The following is a 23,219-nucleotide window of genomic DNA, read 5'->3' as shown; positions in this document are numbered from 1 at the left end:
AAATCTTCTGTACCTCTCAACTATTCTGCTCATTTTGGTCGTGGTCGTGGACTATTATCTCTACCTTTTGGTTTCAATGGAGGAAAATCATTTGCTTCCGCTTCTTCTGATGGTTCTTCTCAGCGTTTGGTGTGCCAAATTTGTTTTAAAACTGGACACACAGCTCTTGACTGCTATAACCGTATGAATTATAGCTTTCAAGGCCGACATCCACCAGCACAGCTAGCGGCTATGGCTGCCACACACAATTATGCAAATTATGGCAGATTCAGGCTGCAATGCTCATGTCACTGCTGATCTAAGTTAGATTACTGCTCCAACTGAATACTCTGGGGATGAAAATGTTGGTGTTGGAAGTGGCCAGTCCTTACCTATTGCTCATACAGGTTATGGTGTGCTCCAACCCTCTTTTTCCTCTGTTTTAGCTCTCCGTAATATTCTTCATGTTCCCCATATCTCTTCCAATTTACTTTCAGTTAATCAACTATGACAGGATAACAATTGTATTGTTGTGTTCGATTATGATCGTTTTATGATCCACGACAAATCTTCGGGCATGATCTCTTCCAAGGCCCTAGCATCAATGGCCTATATCCTATTCCGCCTTCTAAATCCAGCTCTACCTTTTCAAGCTCACCTGTTGCTCATGTTGGAACAAAAGTCTTTCACACAATCTGGCATAACCGGTTAGGTCACCCAAGCAACTCTATTCTCAATACAATTTTTCGTACCTTACACTTGACATCTTGTAAACCTAAATCATGTCTCTGTAAACATTGCATATATGGCAAGATGCATAAGTTGCCTTTCCCTGTTTCCTTTTCTTGTTCAATGTATCCCTTAGAATTGATTCATGCTGATGTTTGGGGCCCTGCCCCTGAAACTTCAATTAATGGTTTTAACTACTATGTCTCGTTTGTTGATGCTTTTTCGAAATATACATGGCTATATCCTTTGTCTCTCAAGTCTAGTGTCTTCTCTGTTTTTAAGTCCTTTAAATGTCTAGTTGAAAATTTACTTAACACCCATATCAAAGTGTTTCAAAATGATGGTGGTGGAGAATTCATCAATCACTCTCTTGGTTCATTTCTTCAAAATTGTGGTATCTTCCATCAAAAGTCGTGTGCTTACACTCCTCAACAAAATGGAGTTGTTGAACGTAAGCACAGACATCTAGTTGAAATAGCCCTCACTCTCATGTCTCGCGCATCTATTCCCACAAAATTTTGGCCCTTTACCTTTGCCACTGCTGTCTATACTATAAATCGCCTTCCTTCTCCCAATCTCAAAAACAAATCTCCCTTTGAACTTCTATTTCATAAGCCCCCCGACTATACTTTTTTCAAAACCTTTGGGTGCGCGTGTTATCCTTTGCTAAAACCATACAACTCAAACAAACTTGAACCGAAGTCTACCCAATGTGTTTTCCTCGGTTATCCCCTAGATTATAAGCGTTACTTTTGTTACAACATGAGCACTTGACATCTTTATACCACTCGTCATGTCTTGTTTGATGAAACTTTGTTTCCATTTGCCATCTCCCAGCCATCTGTGTCCACATCTCACCCTTTTCCATCATCCTCTCCTGTTCCCTCTGCCTATTATCTCTATTGTTCCACGTGAGACAACTTGTCCCTCACCCAATCCATTACCTGATACAACTTCTCTTCCCACTTACTCATCTCAAAATATTTCAGATCATATGCTTTCTACTAGTCCTTCATCTCAATCCCCTATTTTTCATGCCATTTCCTATCCTGACCCAAGTGATATCCCAATTATCTCACAAAATTTGACTAATATTCCTCCCCCTGATTCTACACACCATCCTGATATGAGCAATAACACCACTGCCACTTCTGTCCTCAATTCTCATCCCATGCAGACCAGAAGAAAATATGGCATATTCAAGAAGAAACTTCTTCTAGCCACTGTTACTTTTTGTCAAGAAGAACCTACCTCATTTACTCAAGCTTCTAAGCATTCTGTCTAAACAAGCTATGAGTGAGGAATTTTCTGCTCTTATAAATCAAAATACATGTGCTTAACTTCTTTACCTCTGGGAAAGAATGCCATTGGATGTAAATGGGTATACCGAATCAAAAGACATTCTGATGGGAGTGTTGCTTATTACAAGGCAAGACTTGTTGCCAAAGGTTATCACCAAGAGGAGGGCATTGACTATGATGAGACATTCAGTCCGGTAGTCAAGAAACCCACAGTCCGTATCATTCTTTCCCTAGCAGCTCAATTTTGATGGCAACTTCGTCAACTTGACGTTAAAAATGCCTTTCTTCATGGGGAACTTCAAGAAGAAGTTTATATGCAACAGCCACAAGGCTTTGTTGATCATTGTCAACCTCAAGCTGTGTGTAAATTACTAAAATGTCTATATGGTCTCAAACAAGAACCTAGGGCTTGGTTTGAGTGTTTCACATCGCATCTTCTCACACTTGGCTTTTCTGCTTCCTTAGCAGATTCATCACTGTTTGTTCGCAACACTGGAGGTTCAGTTACTTACCTTCTGCTTTATGTAGATGACATAATTGTAACAGGAAATAGTTCCTCCTACATAAGCACATTGATCTCCTTATTAAAAGACCGGTTTGATATGACGGATCTGGGCAATCTTCATTATTTTCTTGGGCTGGAAATTACCTATATATTGGTTAATCAAGCTAAATATACTCGTGATATTCTTAAAAGGTTTGGAATGCTCTCTGCCAAACCATGTTCTACCCCACTTGCCTTGGTGAACTCTTCTGATTTAGGGGAACCATGCTCTACGGAAGATGCTAGAAATTATCGTTCTTTAATTGGTGCCCCCAATTACTTGACATTTAGTAGACCTGACATTGCCTTTCGGTCAGTAAGTTGTCTCAACATATGCACAAGCCTTTTGTTTATCATCTCACTACTGCTAAACGTATCTTAAGATACTTAAATGGTACTGTTGATCTTGGCTTAGTTTTTCGAAGGCATCCTACAGCTTCTTTACAACTCCATGCCTTTTCTGACTCCGACTGGGCTGGCGATACTATAGATAGGAGGTCTACCACTGGTTTTGTTATCTTCTTAGGTTCTAATCTCATTTCTTGGGGAGCAAAGAAACAAACAACGGTTTCCCGAAGCTCTACTGAAGCTGAATATCGGGCACTGGCATCCACAACTGCTGAGTTATCGTGGCTGCGTCAGATTCTTAAAGAACTTGGTGTTTTTAGCTCTCAGCAGCCTATATTATGGTGTGACAACATATCAACCATACAGCTTGCCCACAATCCGGTGTTTCATGGTCAAACTAAACACGTGGAAATTGACTTCCATTTTGTCCGAGAACGAGTTATACGAAAGGATATTCAACTTCGTACATTTCCACTGATCAGCAACTGGCTGATTTATTCATCAAGGTTATTACTACTCTTCGGTTACAATTTCTTCGTTCCAAACTTCTGTCTCGTTGAGCATCGTTTGAGGGGGGATAATAACAGTCATATTGTTATGTGGTTGTAACCTTTATTTTCTGTTATAATTTTGTTAATATTGTTATATTTCAGTCTTTAAATAGACTTGTACTGTTGACATTGAAATACGAGAAGCATTATTTCTTGAGTAATATGAGATAATTACAGCTGGCAGAGATTTCCATTGATACCGAACTAAAAATCCAAGCAATAATCACATGACTATTGCATATCCATGCAGCAGTAAATCGCCAGAAGGTTGTTCGATCGATCCATCGATGAACCCTAATTTGTTCTTAACGGACAACAGAATTAGCATAGATCGACTCGAAGAGGATCTTTCGTACTTGAGTAACAAGAACCAGACATATATTATCAATGTGATGAAGATAATACGGGCTAGTAGAATCAATTCCACCATAGCAGTACCGTTCCAGTGGTAGATATAAAGTTGCCATGGAAAATAAGAAAGAGAGATGCGCACAAATGAAGGACAGTTGGTGAGAGGTGAATAAATTATAGGCCACAGGTACATCAGATACCATTTTAGATATGAAATAGGGAGAAAAATACTGACTACTTTCTCATTTCATGGAGTGCACAAAAAACCAATACTAGAAATATACTCTAATAAGAATAGCTAAAACCAATAGGAGAAATAAACTCTAATCAGAATAGCTAAATAGAGGTATGAATGTTCCCAAGGATAACTTGGGTAGCTTGGGGCTTCAAATAATATCGGGACGGTCGACTCAAAAATCGATGAAGTGTCTACTCTATTTGTCTATTTGTGTAGACTTTCCTTACATGTAGGTGGGCATCCCCAGAAATTTTTGAACTAAAAAAATAGAAAATTGATACAATTTTGAAAGTATATTACAAATTTATAATTTACTTTTTTATCAGAATATAATTAAAATATATATTAACATTTTTATACTTAAATTAGTGTAATATTAAAAAATGCACACCTTCTGTCATTTTTTCAAATCTAATATATGAGTTATGGTTGTTTGTTTTTAATTTTGCATTTCATTATTTAATAAATAAAAAATTTGGTAGTTATGAATGTAACAAATTTTCATTATTATATTATCTTTGTCATTATCTATTTGATCAACTTGCAGTCTCTCTTTTTTTTTTTGTTTGAAAAATGTAAAAAGTCAATTAAATTAAATTGAAATATAATCTCGAAGTTCTAAAGGACAATCTTTTTACATTTTTAGGACAGATGATAATTTTTTCAAACATGACGGCCTCTTTTGTAGGTCAACTTTGAACTTTTATATATATATATATATATATATTTTGACCAAATATAGTATTATTTCTTAAAGTATACAATTTTATTCTCAAAAGTAGGGATTTTTCAATCAGATATCTTCGCTGTTGAAATTAGAAAAAAAAAATAATCAAACTTTGACTTGATATTTAATAAATATTACTTTCCATGATTTTGATATATGTATTTTTATATATGTCATTTTTTATATTTTTTATAAAATAACCTATAAAGTGAGTTTTCAAATATGAGACCTTTTTTTTTTTTTTTTGTTTTTTGATAAATAAAATATGAGATTAAGATGTTAAAATTGGTTCATACTTTAAAATTTTGTAATTTTTGTGAATTTGAAAATAGGTTAATATAAATGTAGTATTATATTTTCATCGATAAAATACTCTTTTGATCACTGAATTTGAGGAGAATATGTTTCTATTCGATACTTTTAAGTTTAAAAAACTACGGTTTGATTCCATATTTTAGAAAGTATTCTAAAAGCTCTTTGGATTCAAACTTCCATTTGTGACAATGCAGCACCAGAGAGTTGTCAATTTTTAGATGATATGACAATATTTATCAATTTTATAATATTTTTAGCTTACGTGACACTTTTTTTCCTCTCTCTTCGCTTTCTTTCTCTTCCATCCTCCTTCTCTGGTACTCCATTTTTCCCCTTTCCTTCATCTTTTACTCCTTCCCGTTTTTGCCAAAACCAGAGAGCAGCCAAACAACAAACTCAGTTCCATGGCCCCTCCTCGCTCTACTGTCAACCCACCAAACAAAAAGAAGCTTTCATCAAAACAAAAATCAGTGAAATTGAAGAACAACTTATTACCGCGGTTAAGTATACGTCTAATGTGAAAACCCATGCGAGTTAACATTTTCGGTACATGAACCCCTCATTCACAAACACTAAAACCCCTGTTGTTTAAATTAGACAACAACATAGGTTGCCTTAAGATCAAAGCTCTCGAGACAAAGAATAAGTTTTCAATTCAGGAGTCGAACACTTCACAAGATAGGGTGATCAAACCCACTTGAATGTTCTTTGGATGCAACTCAAACAAATATAAAATTGCAAAGGTTAAAGAAAGGTTCGTGACTCAACTTGAAAGGCAAACTTGATGGCAAAAAATTCCATTAAAACTAATCTTTATCTCCAAACAACATCATGGCAAGGCTTTAGACTTTCAACTAAAAGCAGACAAAAACACCCCCTACTTAATATGTTCAAGAAATGGTAAAATTGAAAAGAAATAAAACTACATAATGAAACTCTTAAATAAAAGTTTGTCATAATTTGCTTTAATTTTTAGCTTTTAGAATTATTTTTTAAAGGTCCAAACTGTCAATTTTTCAAACTTGAAACCAAATAAAAACTTATTCTACAGACCAAAAGTGTATTTTACTATATTTTTATTTAACCAATTTTGAAATTCTCTCTATTTTCTAGGAGAGGATGTTGTTTTTCAAGTTAAATATTTGACAGACTCTATCGGGAAGATTTATGGTACTACATTAACACTTAGTCTTTCCATTCATTTGACATATCATTCATTTTTTTAATACAAATAGAAATATTTGATATGTCCATTACATATATTATAATCCATTGATATATTATTTTGTTTCATAAGTCGATTGAAAATAAATAAATGGAAAATTTTCCATTCTATAGTAGCACTAAAAATTTCCCCACCAAATGAAAAATCCACTTGATTGTAATAAGAATATGTTGGGATTATGGAGCCAAAACAGGAAACTCATATCTATGAAGAAAAAGATTTTTCAACACTATTACCAATTCTGACTGGGAGTAGGGTATTCTTGTTTTATAAGGATTATAATATTGTTTTCCTATAAGAATTAGGATATTTGGCCTCTTATAAATAGAACCCAAGGTTTCATTTGTATATAATCCAAATAAAAGAGACTTGAGTGGTTGTGGGCAGTGTTGAAAATGATTCTGTATCCCGTGGGTTTAGTGAGTGTTTTTTTATTCCTGTACCTAAGTATAGTGTGTTATATTACTTAGAAGCTAGGGCTTTTGTTTAGACCTCTAGGGGATATCTGTGGAGAGAGTTTTGTATTCCAATCATTAAACAGTTATTAGTGAATTACTCACATTTGAGTGGAAGACTGGATGTAGCCCTTAGTGGTGAACTAGTATAGTTTGTTGTGGCGTTATTCTTGTGTTTTTACAGTTTTCTTCCTATTTACATATTTTTGTTGTGTTTGGATATTTCTGTTGAAGGAGAAATGATTCAAATCAATCAATTTCCCAACAAGTGGTATCAGACTGTAAGGTTGCAGCTTCATGGGAGACAAATATCACGCACACCATTACTATGAAGGGTTCTGAAGTTCACTGGGGAGAATTTCAATTTTTGGAAGATGCAGGTAAATGATCTTCTTACGTGCAAGAAGATACACAAGACTTGAGGGGAGAGATCAGCAGGGATGGCAGACAAGGATTGGAATGAGATGGATGAGCAGGCCGTTGCGAACATCAGAATGTCGTTGTCAATGAATGTTTGTAGTCTGGTGACGAAAGAGACTACAGCGAAAGATTTGTTGAAGGTCTTGCAAGACAGGTATGAAAAACCTTCTGCCAATACAAAGACACTTCCATGGACGAGGTATTTTAATATCCACATGGAGGAAACCTCAGTGAATTCCCACATTAATGAACTCACTGATATCTTGAACAAGTTAGAAGGGATGGGTGTCAAGATTGACGAGGACGTGAAAGCTATGAGGTTTTTGACGTCTTTGCCTGACAGTTGGGAGACGATGAAGACCGTAGTGTCGAATTCGCTAGGGGAAAATAGCTTGAAATTTACAGCTACTTGTGATGCTGCCATATCTGAGGAAGCCCAAAGAAAATTAGGGAAAATGTTTGCATCTACTTCAGGGGCAGAAAATGAGGTTGAATCAGCTTTGGTAGCTGAGAACAAAGGGAAGGCAAAGATGAGTTACAATGGGAAGCAGCAGCGGAGATATAGGGGTAGTGGGTGTTCCAGTGGAGAAGTAGAATGTTATTACTGCCACAAGAAGGGACACGTGAAACGTTTCTATAGAAAGTTCAAAGAAGATTGTGAGAAGAGGAACAATTCTACAAATGTTGTAACAGAAGAAGAACGGATTGACGAGTTTCTAGCTTGTGCTCAGAGGAACATATCTGTAGACTAAAGGGTTGTGGACACTGCAGCATCAGTGCACGTTGCTTCAAACAGACGTTGGTTCTCATCTTTTACTGCATGTGATTATGGCTCAGAGAGAATGGGGAACAGGAGTATCTCCAAGGTGAGAGGAATTGGAGATGTTTGTTTGAAGACAGGCGAAGGGGCCGAGTTGGTGCTACGAGGTGTCAAGTATATTCCTAGCTTCAGATTTAATTTGTTATCCGTAGGGAGGCTTGATGACGATGGCTACAGCAGTGAGTTTAGTGGGGGTTGCTGGAAGCTCAAGAAGTAATCCATGGTGGTGGCAACAGGCCACAAGAGATCTTATGTTTATGTGTCAGAATTTGAGGTTGCCAAGGGTTCACTGAGACAGACTATGCACAAAGTAGTTGCATATGGTTCAAGGCGATACCTTAGACGACCAGCAGCATTAATGGCCAAAACAGATCAGAAGAATCTCCCATCACCTCAAGTTAAACAGTTGAGAAGTACAAAAAAGGGAAACGAGAATTTGATAGGCCATCGAGTTCATACCTCAGCTGTCAGATGTTTAGGCGAGCTGGTGAAGTCGCATAGGCGAATTAGTGCATTGAAGGGTACAGGTTCTATTTCTAGTGTGGCGACATACTTGAGTGGGAGTGCCAAATCATCAGGGGAATCTTCTTTCAGAAGTCATTGGATTCGATCGAGAAAGTAAGCGACGGGGACCACTTAGATTAAGTGGGAGTACGTGACTATGTTTCTAAGTCTGGGGGACAAGACCATGTAGAGCTGCCCAGTCTTGGGGCAGAGTCAGATGATGCTTGGGTAGGGCCAAGCAGTGTTGATCAGTTCGTTGACAGAGAAGTCAAAACTGTGCCTTGACAGAGGGTGTCAAGAAGTTGATGGGACACTGTTGATGTAGTGGGAGGTAGAGAATTGCCGCTTTGTCCCCAAGTGGGAGATTGTTGGGATTATGGAGCCAAAACAAGAAACCATATCTTATGAAGAAAATGATTTTTCAACACTATTACCAATTCCTATCGGGGGTAGGATATTGTTGTCTTTTATAAGAATTATAATATTGTTTTCCTATAAGAATTAGGATATTTGGCCTCTTATAAATAGAACTCTTATGTTAAGATTTCATTTGTATATAATCCAAATAAAAGGGACTTGAGTGGTTGTGGGCAGTGTTGAAAAAAATTGTGTATCCCGTGGGTTTAGTGAGTGTTTTTTATTCTTGTACCTAAGTATAGTGTGTTATAATACTTAGAAACTAGGGAGCTTTTGTTTAGACCTCTAGGGATATTTTTGGTGAGAGTTTTGTATTCCAATCCTTAAACAGTTATTAGTTAATTACCCACATCTGAGTGGAAGACTGTATATAGCTCTTAGTGGTGAACCAGTATAAATTGTTTTGTCGTTATTCTTGTGCTCTTACAGTTTTCTTCATATTTGCATATTTTTTTGTTGTGTTTGGATATTTCTGTAAAAGGGAAAATTATTCAGGCCAATCAATTTTCCTAACAGAATAATCATATTTTTTATTATTGAAAAGACTCCACCCGACTCATATAAAAGTAATATTTATATTCTGTTATTCTATTTCAACCACAACTAGCATTGACCTTATTAATCTTTTTTAATTATTTTAAAACTATAATTGAAATATTAAAAATATTAAGAATAAAAAAGACACTTCGTCCATCATATAGTATTTTTATCATTTTTCATTTTTCTTAATTAAATATCAGCACTCCAGGACAAATTTTATTTCAGGGGCTACAACATGACCAAAGATTTTACATCATTTTCCTTGTTCGTTTTCTCCTTTTCAAAACAAAGTTGTAACAAAAAGTTATAATATGGATGAGTTACTCCTCTCATTATCAATTGGTTTGAGTTGGAACAATAGAGTTAATAAGATTTTACCTATTCAATTCATATTATTAATTTTAATTTTTTAATGTTGCTAAACATCATATCATTTTATAATGTTGATAATAATAAATGGAATTAATATCCACATTATTGTATCACTGCAAATCCCTTACCCTTAGATGTATGAGAGAATTTAAAAATTATATTTTGAATCTATATCAAAAAATTATTAGGAAACAGATAGGTTATAAACTTGCATCAAATAATTATTATGAATACTCACATTGTGACAATCATATCTAATAATTTTTACTCTTCTAGTAGACAATTATTAAATAAGGCTACCTTCTAATTATTGGGAAATTAAACACGAGATAAATAACACAGCAGATTATAGTGGTTCACCACTAAAGGTTCCGTCCAGTCTTCCACTCAGTTGTGGGTAGTTCACTAATAATGTTAGGATTATAATACAAAGCTCTCCCCAAAACTATCCCCTAGAGGTCCCAGCAAAAGTTCTCTAACTTCTAAGTATTTAACACAATTAATACTTAGATACAGGAATGAAAAACTCACCATAATCTAATTATCTCGAATATATTGATCTTGATTAGCCCCAATGCCTCTGTTAATACCTGAGCTGCTGCCACTGATTTGCTGCCAAAACCCATTCAAAATTGGCTGCAAAATAACCCTTTTTTGACTGAAAAACCCTAAACATAAACGGTAGTATTTATAGACTCAAAACAACGCCACGACGCTACGGACAGACAAAAGTCCGCGTCCACCTCAATATGACAGCGTTGTGGCATTGCACTTCCAGCCATTCTGGCTTGTAGCGCCTGTTTTCCCCTATTTTCATTCCCACTTCGATCCCGACACATTCCGACTCGATCTCGACTCATCCCTAGCTCATTCCAACGTCGTTTTGGCTCCACTAATCCCAACACTAATGACGGTTAGATATGGTTCGAAAATTTTCATGCCTCTAATAACTATTAGATATAGATTTCAGATACTTTCGTGATTTCTCTCTCATAAATCAATATATAATTTTTTTAATACAACATATAAAGATGATGATTCGAATCTACCACCCTTTAGTCTAACCGTTGTCGATTCGTCTTCCGCTTCGGCTTGACTCTTATTTTCAGAGTCGAGGCGAGCAATTCTAGTTACTCTTTCCTTCTTTTTATTTATTTTTTTTCCGCCAAGAGGCAAGACAAAAGTATATTTTATTTATTCCGTCTACAGATTGGACAGAAAGCCACTTTGTACTTTTCTTTAGGCATGTAAATAAATAGTACAAAATAAAAATGTTTTGTTTTTCTTTATTAGATATAAAAAATACATTTAAAATTTGTAAGAATCGAAATAAAATTATAAAACGAACAAATAACATCTATAAATTAAATACTTAAATACTTTATTCGTTATTATTTTGATAACTATAAATATGTAAAAAAAAATACGGTTCATAATTTACATTTATAAGATATTAAGAGCCTAGATTAATTACTTTGAATAAAAAAAATGTACCTATCTTTTAAAAAATATGAATAAAAGGAACTGTAAAATAAAATATATATATATATATATATATATATTATATGAGTAAGAGCCGGAGTCACCCAATATGATGCCATTGATATTATGAAAATTAAACTAAAATTATATAAATTAAGTTGAAACTAAATTCATATGATAAAGATGAAAGTGTTAGTTTAATGACAAAGATCGTGATGACCATATATTGTTATGTGGGCTCGACTTTTATGAAGTATCGAGCTGTTATTTTTGTCTTATAATTGAGTTTTCATGATTATGATGACTATGTACTTTTCAAATTACGATCTACTGACACGTAGAGATCAAAAATTTGCCTCCAACATGATTGATTGAAATCACTTTAGAATAATTTTATTTTATTTTATTTTATTTTTGGAGAAATAGAATAATTTTTTTGGTACTTTAACATTTATAGAATCACTTTTAAATATCTCGATTTATTAAAAGATACACCAAACCATAGTATTAAATATCTGTCGGCATTTCCATTAACATTTTTGTTTATTCATGGGTTCAACATCAGGGGTAATCGACATTTCCATAATATTACAAAAAATAAAAATATATATATGAAAAATATCAACAAAATATCACTAATATAGACATAATATTAATATTAATCATTATAAATTTATCTATAAATGGTGAAATGGCTATCTGTTAATTTATATTATTTTATGTATTTTTTTATTTTAATAACCTTTTTAGAAATATCTAATAACATCCATATTTCTATAGATAGTTTTATGAGATTAAGATCCCGACATTTCCATCAACATCGACATTTAAAAGCTGGCACAAAGACACCATGCAATACTAACCCTTAAGAATAGAAAAAGGAAAAATTTATGGATTTCTATGGATTCATGTCAGAATTGGGGATTGAAGAAAAAAACTGTTTTTTTCTTCTTTTCCATTTTTCCTATATAAGGTACCATTAGAAAATGCGACCCACACTGAAAGGTCAAAAATGGAAAAAACTTTCACGTGATCGGCCTGCGTGATGTGACGTTTCAAATGAGAGGGGGATCCATGTTCAAAATAAAATCGGGGATTGGAGATGGGAGAAAAAGACATTCTCTCTTTTCTTTCACGGATATTACTTTTTCTCGTGGGACCCGCTCGAGGACTCACAAATAAAACTTCTTCTTCCTTCTTCTCATTTTGAATTTGTTGTAACCATTGTTATATCATACTTAAATTTATCTATGTTGGGTCATACCGTTCATTTTTAGAAATAAAAACAAAATTAAAAACGTGAATTGTAGGAGTTAGATTTCATTTTGAGGTATGGAGGATGAGCTCCGACTAGCAACACTTAGCTTTCGAGGTACCTACAAACCATCCTGACGTCCAAGTTAGTGTATAATCCGAACTCTGACAGATTTTTCATACCTGGGTCCATGGGTGAGTGGTGTATTTATAGCGATAGATAGGGTAGATACGCGTCCCATCGATGTATTTTATTGCTCGTGTAGGGATCTCTCGAGGTGAGGCTTGGCGGTTTACCTGCTTGCTTAAGTTATCGAATAGGTCGGCTCTTCTGGCCTTTCCTAAATCAGGTCGGCCATGCATTGTTAACCCCCAACTTTTTTTTTTTTTGAAGCAATTGAGGGAGTTAGGTTACAATTATGCACATAGTATATCTTTTATGATATGGTTTTAATGAAGGGGGGAAAATTAATAAATTAGGTATGTGATGCCCCATGTACCTATTTTGTCTTCACTCTATTGATTGGTAATAAAGGGGGAAAATATATAGAATGCATATTCATGATTTAAAGTGAAAATATTTAAAATATATATGAAAATGACAAAAGTCGCGTATCCCCACCCTCCACTTTCTATTTCTAATATTGTATATTATTTTCATAGGGAGTATATATATATATATATTGATAATTTTCTTTAAAGTACTTTATGTAAAATATTAATGTTTGAATTTAACTTTCAAAGTTAAAACTAGAAAGTGATTTCAATTTTATCATAATGTACTAAAAATTTCAATTTTAGCCTCAATTTTATCTTTAATGTACAAGAAAAAAAAGGTACAAAGTTAGAAGTTGACCAATATAAATATAAAAAGAAACAAACAAATGTGTGTGTGTGTTCACAGTTAACTAATAAAATGGGCCGTCAATATTGAAAAGGTGATTAAAAAATAAATAAATAAACCATGATCATCCTATGAGTGTCGTTTTATAAATTGGAAGATTATATTTCAATTTAATTTAATTGATCTTTTATATTTTTCAAACCCAAAAAAAAAAAAAATGCAAGTTGATCAAAGAGAGAATTATAAAGATAATATAACAATGAAAGTTTATTACATTTATAACCATCAAATTTTATTGTTTTGGTCCCGAACTTTCCATTTAGTTTCTGTACTATATCAAAATATCAATTCATTTTCATCTCTATATTTTAAAATGGATTATTTTGATCTCTATTTATAAAATTTCAAGATAGATTCTACTCGGAGTGGAAATCCGTAAATATCTAGTCATGGTTATATTTCTATCCTCGGGTTGGAACTGTAATAGAAAAAATTAGATTGGAACGAAAATTTAAAAATATAATATTAAAATGAGCAAAATTGAAAGTAGAGGCAAAACTAAAATGAACATTATAAGAAATAAGTATTAGTATATGTTAACCTGAAAATAAAAACTTTAAAAAGATTAAGAAGCAAATTTGAAAATTACCTCAAATTAAGACATTAATTTATTGCAGTGGAGCAAGGCAGTTGCTTGTTACGCAAGCGGAGAAGCGGAGATTTCCAAGGGAGCGTTCTTTTCGTGAGTGGATATCAATTCGATCACGAATCTGAAATATAATAATTATTATTATTTTATTTATTTATTTATTATTATTATTATAGTGAATGTGAAATATAAATAACTACCAGTTACCACTCCTCCTTCATCGTCATATTCACATCCCCTTCCTCCGGAGCTCTGTTGATCAGTTACCGCGCTTTTACCGACGAGATTAATGGGAATTGCAGGCGCGGAAGAGTGCCGGAGAGTGGAATTGGAGGAGCTCCGCCGCCTCTCCGAGCGCGCCTGTAACCTTACCAGCCGCCGGAAGGATCCCGACGACTTCGACGGAAGGCGATTTTCTTCCAACGCCTCCACGGACTCCGACGAGGATGCCGGCGACGAGCTTGTTGCCGTCACCAGCGGCGTCTCTGTCTTAGGCCTTGCGGTGGTGAATCAGCTCCTGCAGCGTGGATATTCCGTTCGGATCGTCCTCGATAATCCAGGTTAGCTTTCATCGGAAGTTCTTTTTTCAGGTTTGGTGATATATATATATATAGTTGGTGATATATATATATTTATATATTTTTTTACTGAGAATCGTCCGAATTTTTAGTGCTTATCTCTTGATTTTCTCCTATTTACTTGGATCTTTCCAGATTAGTCTCTGTTTTCCTTCTCATTTTTTGTCGCTATCAAATCGAGAAAGAGCGCGTTGCATTTTCGGGAATCTTTTTGCTATTCACGCATCTGTTTCAGTGACATTGACGATAATCAGAATCGTTCGATTTTTTGAATACCTAACTCTTGATTTTCTCTTATTTTACTTTGATTTTTCCAGATTAGTCTCTGTTTTCCTTCTCATTTTTTGTCGCTAACAAATCAAGAAAAAGCACGTTGCATTTTGGGGAATCTTCTTCGTATTTCGCTCATCTGTTTTAGTGACATTGATGATACTGAGAATCGTTCGATTTTTTAATGCCTAACTCTTGATTTTCTCCTATTTTACTTTGATTTTTCCAGATTAGTCTCTGTTTTCCTTCTCATTTTTTGTCGCTAACAAATCAAGAAAAAGCACGTTGCATTTCCGGGAATCTTCTTCGTATTTCACGCATCTGTTTCAGTGACATTGATGATACTGAGAATCGTTCGATTTTTGAATGCCTAACTCTTGATTTTCTCCCATTTACTTCAATTTTTCCAGATTAGTCTCCGTTTTCCTTCTCATTAACAAACAAGAAAAGCACATTGAATGTCTGGAATCTTCTTCCTATTTCACACATCTGTTGTGTTTTTTCAAAACATCAAAACAACGATTTTGAATTCATACCTTTAATTTAATTTCCGGAAATAGAAGCCGTTTCCAAGTGAGATAGAGAAGAAAGATAGGACACTACTCTTACTTCTTTTGATCAACATGTTCACATGTGACTTTTTTTTTAATCGAACATTATAGTAATTGATTTACAAGTACGATCAAAGATTTATTTGATGTGGCGCAGGAATTAACTGGGATTCTTTTTTTTTTAATAGGCTCAAGTTTGAAACTCATTTTCAAAATAGCCCGCAAACTTATTTTTAAAAAATATAAAATTAATCTTCTATGCTAAAATATAAAAGAATTACTAATTCTAAAAAATAAAATACAGTAATTACTATACATTAGTAGTTATTGTATTAATAATTCAAAAATTCTATTTAATAATTATTATTTTATTTTATTTTTTAAAATTAATAATTGTTTTGTTTTAATAATATAAGATAAATTTTAATAATCAACATTTATTCAAATTTGTTTAAAAGAAAAGATATATTTTAGGAGAGAATATAAATTACATTATATATTTTTTATAAAAATTATTTTATATCAGGAAATAAAATAAAATTTTAATGAGTAACATTTACTAAATTTGTTTAAAATAAAAAGAAAATAATATAGCATTCTACTTCTTAAAAAGGAAAAGAAAAATAAAAAAAATATATGAAATTATGGCGACTTAAAAGTACCCTTGCACTCTAGAATAAAAGACAACTACCTACCACCCACCCAGCTATATTTGTTAAAATAAAAAAAAAAAAAAAAAGATACGTCGTCTCTCAAATTTATGATCTGATTGGTGGAGAGGTGACATGCTGCTGATTTTATAATATATATATATATATATATAAAAGAAGTGCCACAGAGGTCAGTCTCTTTGAGTGACTGTTCTTTGACTGTCTCCTCGCGGTAGAGAAGTTTTTTGGAGTATTGTTTTTTTAATAGGTTTTGGATGGTATTATTTTGAAAAAATAAGTTTCCAAAAACTAACATTATTGAAGAGTATTATTTCTTAGGGTTGTTTGTTTTCATACCTCAATTCCACCTTGTTAATGACAACGGTATTCCAAATATCTTGAGTATCTCTACAATTGTATGATATTGTCCGTTTTGGACATAGCCGTCGGCCATGTCTTTGATTTCACCCAAAAGACCTCATACCAATGTAGATAAGTATGTTTGCAATCACCTTGATAAGTATGTTTGCAATCACCTACCAACCCAATAAAATTTTATGGAAAATTTCATAGACATGAAGAATTAAATGGGTGGATGAGGATAGAAAAGACTTCCGTCTTTGTCTCGTAAAAATTTCTATTCATACCACAACTTAAATTATCTATTTTGAGAAATAGGAAGACAATTTTATAAAAAAATTAGCTAATAAATTAGGAAAATACTTAAATAATATTGGATGATTATTTAATCCATATTTTGTTGATCACCATTGAAATTTTAATGAGGTATGAGAGAAAAATAAAGAAAGAAATATTTTTTTATGTTTTTCAAAAGAAAAAAAGAATACTGTTAAATTTTTAATAATGGTCAATATATAAATATTTTTATTTTTAAAATTAGAAAAAAAAAAGCTTTCTAGACTAGAAACTAATAATTAGTAGTAGTTATACTTCAATGACAACCACCCCACACTTAATTAGTGAATTAAGGTTTATTAATTCAACTATCAAACTTTATGTAAAAGTTTTTTTTTTTTTTTTGAGAAAAATATGTAAAAGCTATTACAACAGAGTAAAATTATATTCTTTTAACTTTAAGTAAGCTCATATATACTCTTTTTAACTCTTATTTTTAGTGGATGAATCAACTTAATTTATCATATTGAACCTTAAATAAAAAAAATAAAAAAGAAGTTAATTCAATACCTCTAAAATACCAAATTATAAAAATTATAAAAGAAGTTTAACCAATAATTACACAAAATTGAACCAACAAATTACTCAAACTTGAGACATAAGTCTAAAATTCAACCGCAAAGCATGATTTTATTATTGTTATTATTATTTTTTGTCAAAAAAAAAAAAAGAAAACATCCTAACTGAACTAATAGAATGATGGCCATTCTTTGGAGGCTTTTCTGCCATGTTGATAGGCCTGGGCTACCATTTACGAGGTGAATGAGCAATAACTACTGACATAATTATAGAAGAAGGGAACATCACTAGCAATTATTTAGGCGTCGCAGTTACTTGTCCCACAGCAGTAATTAAATTAAAAATTAATAATAATAATAATAGCCCAAACCTAAGTACCAGACTCCCAAATATTTTAAAAAGGAAAACCACACCACCAAAAATATTAAACTCATACCTAAAAAAAAAAAGAAGAAGAAAGAAGGAAATTTTTATCTTTCTCCTTGGTGTGGGATGTTATGTGTTTTCTTTTTTCTTTTTTCTTTTTTTTTTTAATTTATGTTCGTAATTGTATTACTTTCCTCCATGATTATTATTATTTTTAATATAATAAATATTATGGTGGAGATTTAAACCTCCAATTTTATAGAGTAAATGTCTTTACTATATAACTATACTTATATTGACAATTTTATGGTTAAGCAAGTTAGATGTAAAATATACTTCCCCGCACATTTTAATGAATATATGAAAGTAGATGAAAATTTAATATCTTATATCATGATTTGCACGTGAAAATGATGCAGAAGACATTGAAAAAGTGAGGGAGATGGAATCCGAAGCAGGAGGAGTTGGCGTTAAAGTGTCGACAGTGGCGGCTAAGTTGAGGGAGGGCGATGGGTTGGCCTTAGCCATTGCTTTCGAAGGCTGTCGCGGCGTCTTCCACACCTCTTCTTTCATCGACCCTGCTGGCCTTACTGGCTACTCGGTATGCCATCTCTTTCTTCCCCTACTTTTAATCTTAGTTTATTTTAATTTTCGTATTTTTGAAATGTTCGTTTTGGTCTCTGTAATTGATAAGTGGTCATTTTGATATTTAATTGTCTAGTTCTACATATTAGTTAGAATCATTGTTACATTTCAATAAATATATTGAGCATAATGTCATGTTGAAATTGTGAAAGAAAAAATAAAATTGAAAATAAAATTAAGAAATCAAAATAATCTATTTTAAAAAATAGGGAGAGAAAATAGAAAGACTAAAATAAAATGTAGTTAAAAGTACAAGACTAAAATAATAAATATTTTGAAAATACATCACTCAAACTTAATATAAATTGAAAGTTTCGGACCAAAAGTAATGAGATCAAAGAGAATTACGATGAAAATTGATTGAGAAAACGTTCCATTTTTATCCAGAATCTAGCAGTGAAAAAAAACTTTCAGTTTCATCCCATTATTTTAGGTTTAGGAAACACTTTGTTCAGTGTACTTTTATTGATAACTAACAATTTAGTTAAAATCTACAATGATTTTTTCTCTATCATTGTTAAGATTTTAAGATTTAATAAGGTATTTTATATATGTAGAATAATAAACTAATGAAAAACTAAATATATTTGTAAATTTCAAAGAATAAATCGGCGTATAACATAAATCGATACTTAAATTTGATGATGTTTTTCAAGGTAGGAACTATGTTACAAATTTTTAATTATAGGGACTATGCTACCAAAGTATAGTGATTAAATCATTAAACTAAAGTCCAAGGTCTTAATTTGTTATTTTGGTGAAAGTACGAGGATCAAGAGTGTTTTTTAACAATTTTTTTTACTTTATACTAGAATTTTGTTTGAAGTAATTATTTCAAAAAGTATTCTAATGCAATTTCAATAAATTAGAAAATTTGGGATTTGCTACGAATTTGTGAAATTTAGAGGAAGAAAAAAAGTCATCTAATTCATCCTCTAAATTAAGGAATGAGTAGAAATTTTGGAAGTTTTTCCTCTTGACAAATTTTATTCTCATATAAATTTCCACAATACACACAGTATTGCATCATCAACCAATTTTTCAGCCATGGTGAGAGTCTAAATTAGAAAATTTGGACTTAATTGGAATATTTGAAACCGGAAAAAAAGTTTCTCAAACGTTAAGGAACAAAACATATATTTAACCAAATAAATTATATTTACTCCTTGACGTGTCAGTAGGGACTCCTATTAAAATTCTGAAAATTATTTATTTGTTTCTTTTTTCCTGTGGAAAAGTGAAAAAAAAAAAAAAAAACTATACTCTCTCCCCTTTTTTCTTCTTCCATTTGTCAATAATTGTAAAATAATCAGGTCGTCTAGTTAATACATACTCAAAAAGATTTGAGATTTGAATCCTTACTTTAACTCAAAATAGAATGGTAATCAGCCTAAGATTCGTCAGTCCCACATTTTAATTTTAATATCAGAGAGCTGTTATTCATTTCACTTTAAAACATTAACTCTAATCATTCTTTTTCTTTTTAATAAAAAGGTAACTCTTAAAACTCAACCGAATATTTTTTAACCAATGTGACTCTCCAACATTATTGATATAAAATATCATATCATAGAACTTATTCTTAACTTCTATAATTAACTTACAATAATATTCTTCACTAATGACATTAATATATAGATGCCAACATAAACGTAGTTCAATAGATGGACATATGTACCCCAAGGCGTTGGCATAGTGGCAAGAGGTCTAGGTGTTGACATCCAAGATCTAGGTTCGAACCTTCCTGTGTCGAGAAATAAAAAACGGAAAGATTTTTAAATACATAAGATGAAATTAAAACAAAAGTTAAAAGATGTCGAGATGAAATAGTAATTTGAAAGCAAAAGAATAAAGTGAAACATTTGGTAATGATATGAAATGGAATAAATTAATGAATTTTAGTTTGTTCTAAACACATTTTAATTAGTTTCCGTTTTAATCTGATCTAACCTTGTCCTCTCCTAATGCTAAAAGAAAGCCATGGTGGAGGTAGAAGAGAAGGTGAGTGAGAATGTTGTGGAGGCCTGTGCAAGAACATCCTCAGTAAGATACTGTGTGTTTACCTCTTCACTTTTAGCCTGCATATGGCGCAGCGGTACCCGACCCGAGCTCCCACCGGTTGTCGATCACGACTGTTGGAGCGATCAATCGTTATGTGTTGACAAAAAAGTAAGTCGTTTACTAAAGAACTATGATCAAATGATTTGTGAACGTAGTTATTATAGTTACTTTGATGTTGTTCTAAATACTACAAAGTCGGGTGTGGATGGGGCTTAGGATGGTTTTGGCACAAGGGATGAAGGGTCAAACCTAAGTTTAATCGGAGAAACTCATAGTCGTGAAGGGTAAGTAGCACACTATTCAATTATTCCACACAGATTTCTTTAAATTTAAGTTTTCGAAATTCTCTATGTAAATCCCAAGTTTAAGATATCGAACTTGCACTCTAAACCACACTCTAAAGATCATTTTCTTCTCTCTAAGTTTTTTTTCTCTTTGTCGTCCCTCTCTTCTTTCTTGTCTTTTTGGTCAAATGGTTAAACATCCTCATGTCTAAGATGTCGAATCTGCACTCCAAACACCCTCTAAAAATTATTTTTTCTCTCTATCAAGTTTTTTCTCTTTGCTATCTCTCTTTTCTTTCTATTTTGAATAACTTGATCTATTTCATAAACATATAGAAAGTGAATATGAAAACACATCAAAACAATATGCATACAAGAGAAAAATGAGGAAATTTTTATCTTTGTACTTGGTGTGGAATATTATGTGTTCTTTTTCTTTTTTTGGTAAAAAATTTATGTTGGTAATTGTGTGGATTTGAAGTTATGGTATGCTCTGGGGAAGCTGAGGGCAGAGAAGGCAGCATGGAGAATTGCAAAAGAAAGAGATTTAAAGCTGGTCACCATCTGTCCTGGCTTCGTTACTTCTCCTAACCTTTCTATCAGAAACTCAACACCAACCATTGCTTATCTCAAAGGTAAAATACAATTTTGATCTCGGGTATCTATTTGGTTCTTCATGTTTCAATAAAAATATTTTTAGTCAAATCTAGAAAAGTAGGTCAGTAAGATGAATCACATAACAATTGCAATGTTAATTTTTTTGTAAACTAAGTTCAAAGATCATTTAAAACAATTTTACCGAACCTAAATTCAAACATTAAACAAAGCACGGTAGCATCATTAACTTAGTTTGGCACCATACACTCATTTTGGACCAATTAAATTTTTTAAAAATATATAGCTAATACACTATGAAATGGTGAGAGCTTCGAAACTTTTTAGAATATAGAAACAAAATAGACACCAATTCTTGTATTTTAACCCAACGAACAATCTAATTTAGATCTAGCTTTGATGAACAATACAATTACTTAAAATCATAAATAAACATGATAAAAGTAGGCAACTTTTGCATCCCCTGACCTTAAAATCTAATTCAAGTTTTGGATCTTTCTCACTTCTAACCAAAAACAGGAGCCCCCGAAATGTTCGATCTCGGGATACTAGCGACAGTGAGCGTGCAGAGATTGGCAGAGGCACATGTGAATGTGTACGAGGCCATGGGAGAAAACAGGGCACATGGAAGATACATTTGCTTCGATCAAATAATCACAACACAGGCTGAGGCTGAGGATTTGGCCACAGAAATAGGAGTGGATGTGACCAAAATTTACCAATCCCAGGAAGCATCAACAAGTGGAAGTGCTTCTGGTAAGTTTCAATTGTCCAATAAAAGGCTTTTTAATCTCACTTCTGCCACAGCTCCTCCTTCTCGCTGCTGTTTTCAAACACACTTTTCAGATTAAAACAAAACTAATAAAATGGATGGTAATTAAGACAAATTTTGTGTTGGAAGTAGACACAAACTTGTAGTTTTAAGCTTTCGGGCTGTAATAATTGCTGAGTATTGAATTCTGTCTATTTAGGACTACAAAAGAATTATGTTTCAATATAAAGTCCTGTTTACCCGTAATCCTAATAAAAAAATCATACTTCTTTAAAGAAAAAAAATAAAGAATATAAATTAATGTAAAATCAAATAGTGGGACCCACGGTCAAATTTTGTAATCATACCATTTTATTTTACAATATTATAAATTTATATTAATTAATATGAATAGATTTTTTCAAATAGAAATTTTTATTTTTAAATATTAGAATAATAAAATTTAATAATATGGTTATATTAAATTATGGTTCAAATAAAAAATACTTTATTTGATATAATTTTATTTTAATTATTCATTATTTATTTGATGTAATTTTATTTTATTTATTCATTATTTATTAATATTAAATAAAAACTATTCATATCAATTATGGTAAGTAAAAAAAATTAGTACAATAATATATTTATAATTAATTAAAAAGAAAAAATTGATATACCAGTAATTGTTATATACCTTATTCCTAAACAGGATCTAAATTTGACCAAGCATGGATGGAAATCTCAAGGTGTGAGAGAGTAATGTAGATATAATTTTGGAAAGATTATAAAAATACAAATTTATAAAAATATTTAAATTAACAAATAATCATTTTATTATTTTTTTAAAAATTAAAGTTTTGGTATTATTAATATAATGTTCAAATTAATTTTAAATATTTTGTTGATTTCGTGCAATGCCCATAATGGAGGTCAAATTCAATGGTTTGATGTCCATTACCTGGTCTCTAATCTTTGTGATTATAATTTTGAACAACATTTTTTGTTAATGCACTTCTCAACAGATACCAAAGATTTAATTTCATGGCTACAAAGTCCAATCATGTACCATAAATATTAAACTATTAAATAGAAAAAAAAAAACTAAAGAATTTTGATATATATTTACTGATTAATTTTGTATTGTCAAATGGCAAAAATCTTAACA

General features: G+C 32.3%; 1 protein-coding gene across 2 annotated transcripts; it reads left to right on the top strand.

Annotated features, from left to right (window-relative positions):
* Positions 1-14,261: 14,261 nt before the first annotated feature.
* LOC111019944 (cinnamoyl-CoA reductase-like SNL6) lies at positions 14,262-22,318 on the top strand. 2 transcript variants are annotated; one of them, XM_088127600.1, is made up of 5 exons: positions 14,262-14,625; positions 18,118-18,296; positions 20,315-20,509; positions 21,167-21,320; positions 21,820-22,318. In XM_088127600.1, exons 1-5 carry the CDS (start codon positions 14,355-14,357, stop codon positions 22,149-22,151), a joined length of 1,131 nt encoding a protein of 376 aa, XP_087983726.1. In that variant the 5' UTR covers positions 14,262-14,354; the 3' UTR covers positions 22,152-22,318. The 2 variants fall into 2 exon arrangements, with proteins under 2 accessions (XP_087983726.1, XP_022152155.2); XM_022296463.2 differs by having other exon boundaries at positions 14,265-14,625; positions 18,115-18,296.
* The last annotated feature ends 901 nt before the right edge of the window (positions 22,319-23,219 follow it).

Source organism: Momordica charantia (genome assembly GCF_013281855.1).
Source record: "Momordica charantia cultivar OHB3-1 chromosome 8 unlocalized genomic scaffold, Mcharantia_2.0 BLBB01000008.1, whole genome shotgun sequence".
Lineage (NCBI taxonomy): Eukaryota > Viridiplantae > Streptophyta > Magnoliopsida > Cucurbitales > Cucurbitaceae > Momordica > Momordica charantia.
Note: the sequence above shows the minus strand (reverse complement) of the source record. Positions and strands in the feature narration are given on the sequence as shown.

Bases quoted from the DNA above. Each gene is read 5' to 3' on its own strand.
- LOC111019944 (XM_022296463.2), top strand. From the start codon at position 14,355: ATGGGAATTGCAGGCGCGGAAGAGTGCCGGAGAGTGGAATTGGAGGAG. The intron at 14,626-18,114 runs GTTAGCTTTCAT...AAAATGATGCAG, and splicing joins GATCGTCCTCGATAATCCAG to AAGACATTGAAAAAGTGAGG. The intron at 18,297-20,314 runs GTATGCCATCTC...TAATGCTAAAAG, and splicing joins CTGGCCTTACTGGCTACTCG to AAAGCCATGGTGGAGGTAGA.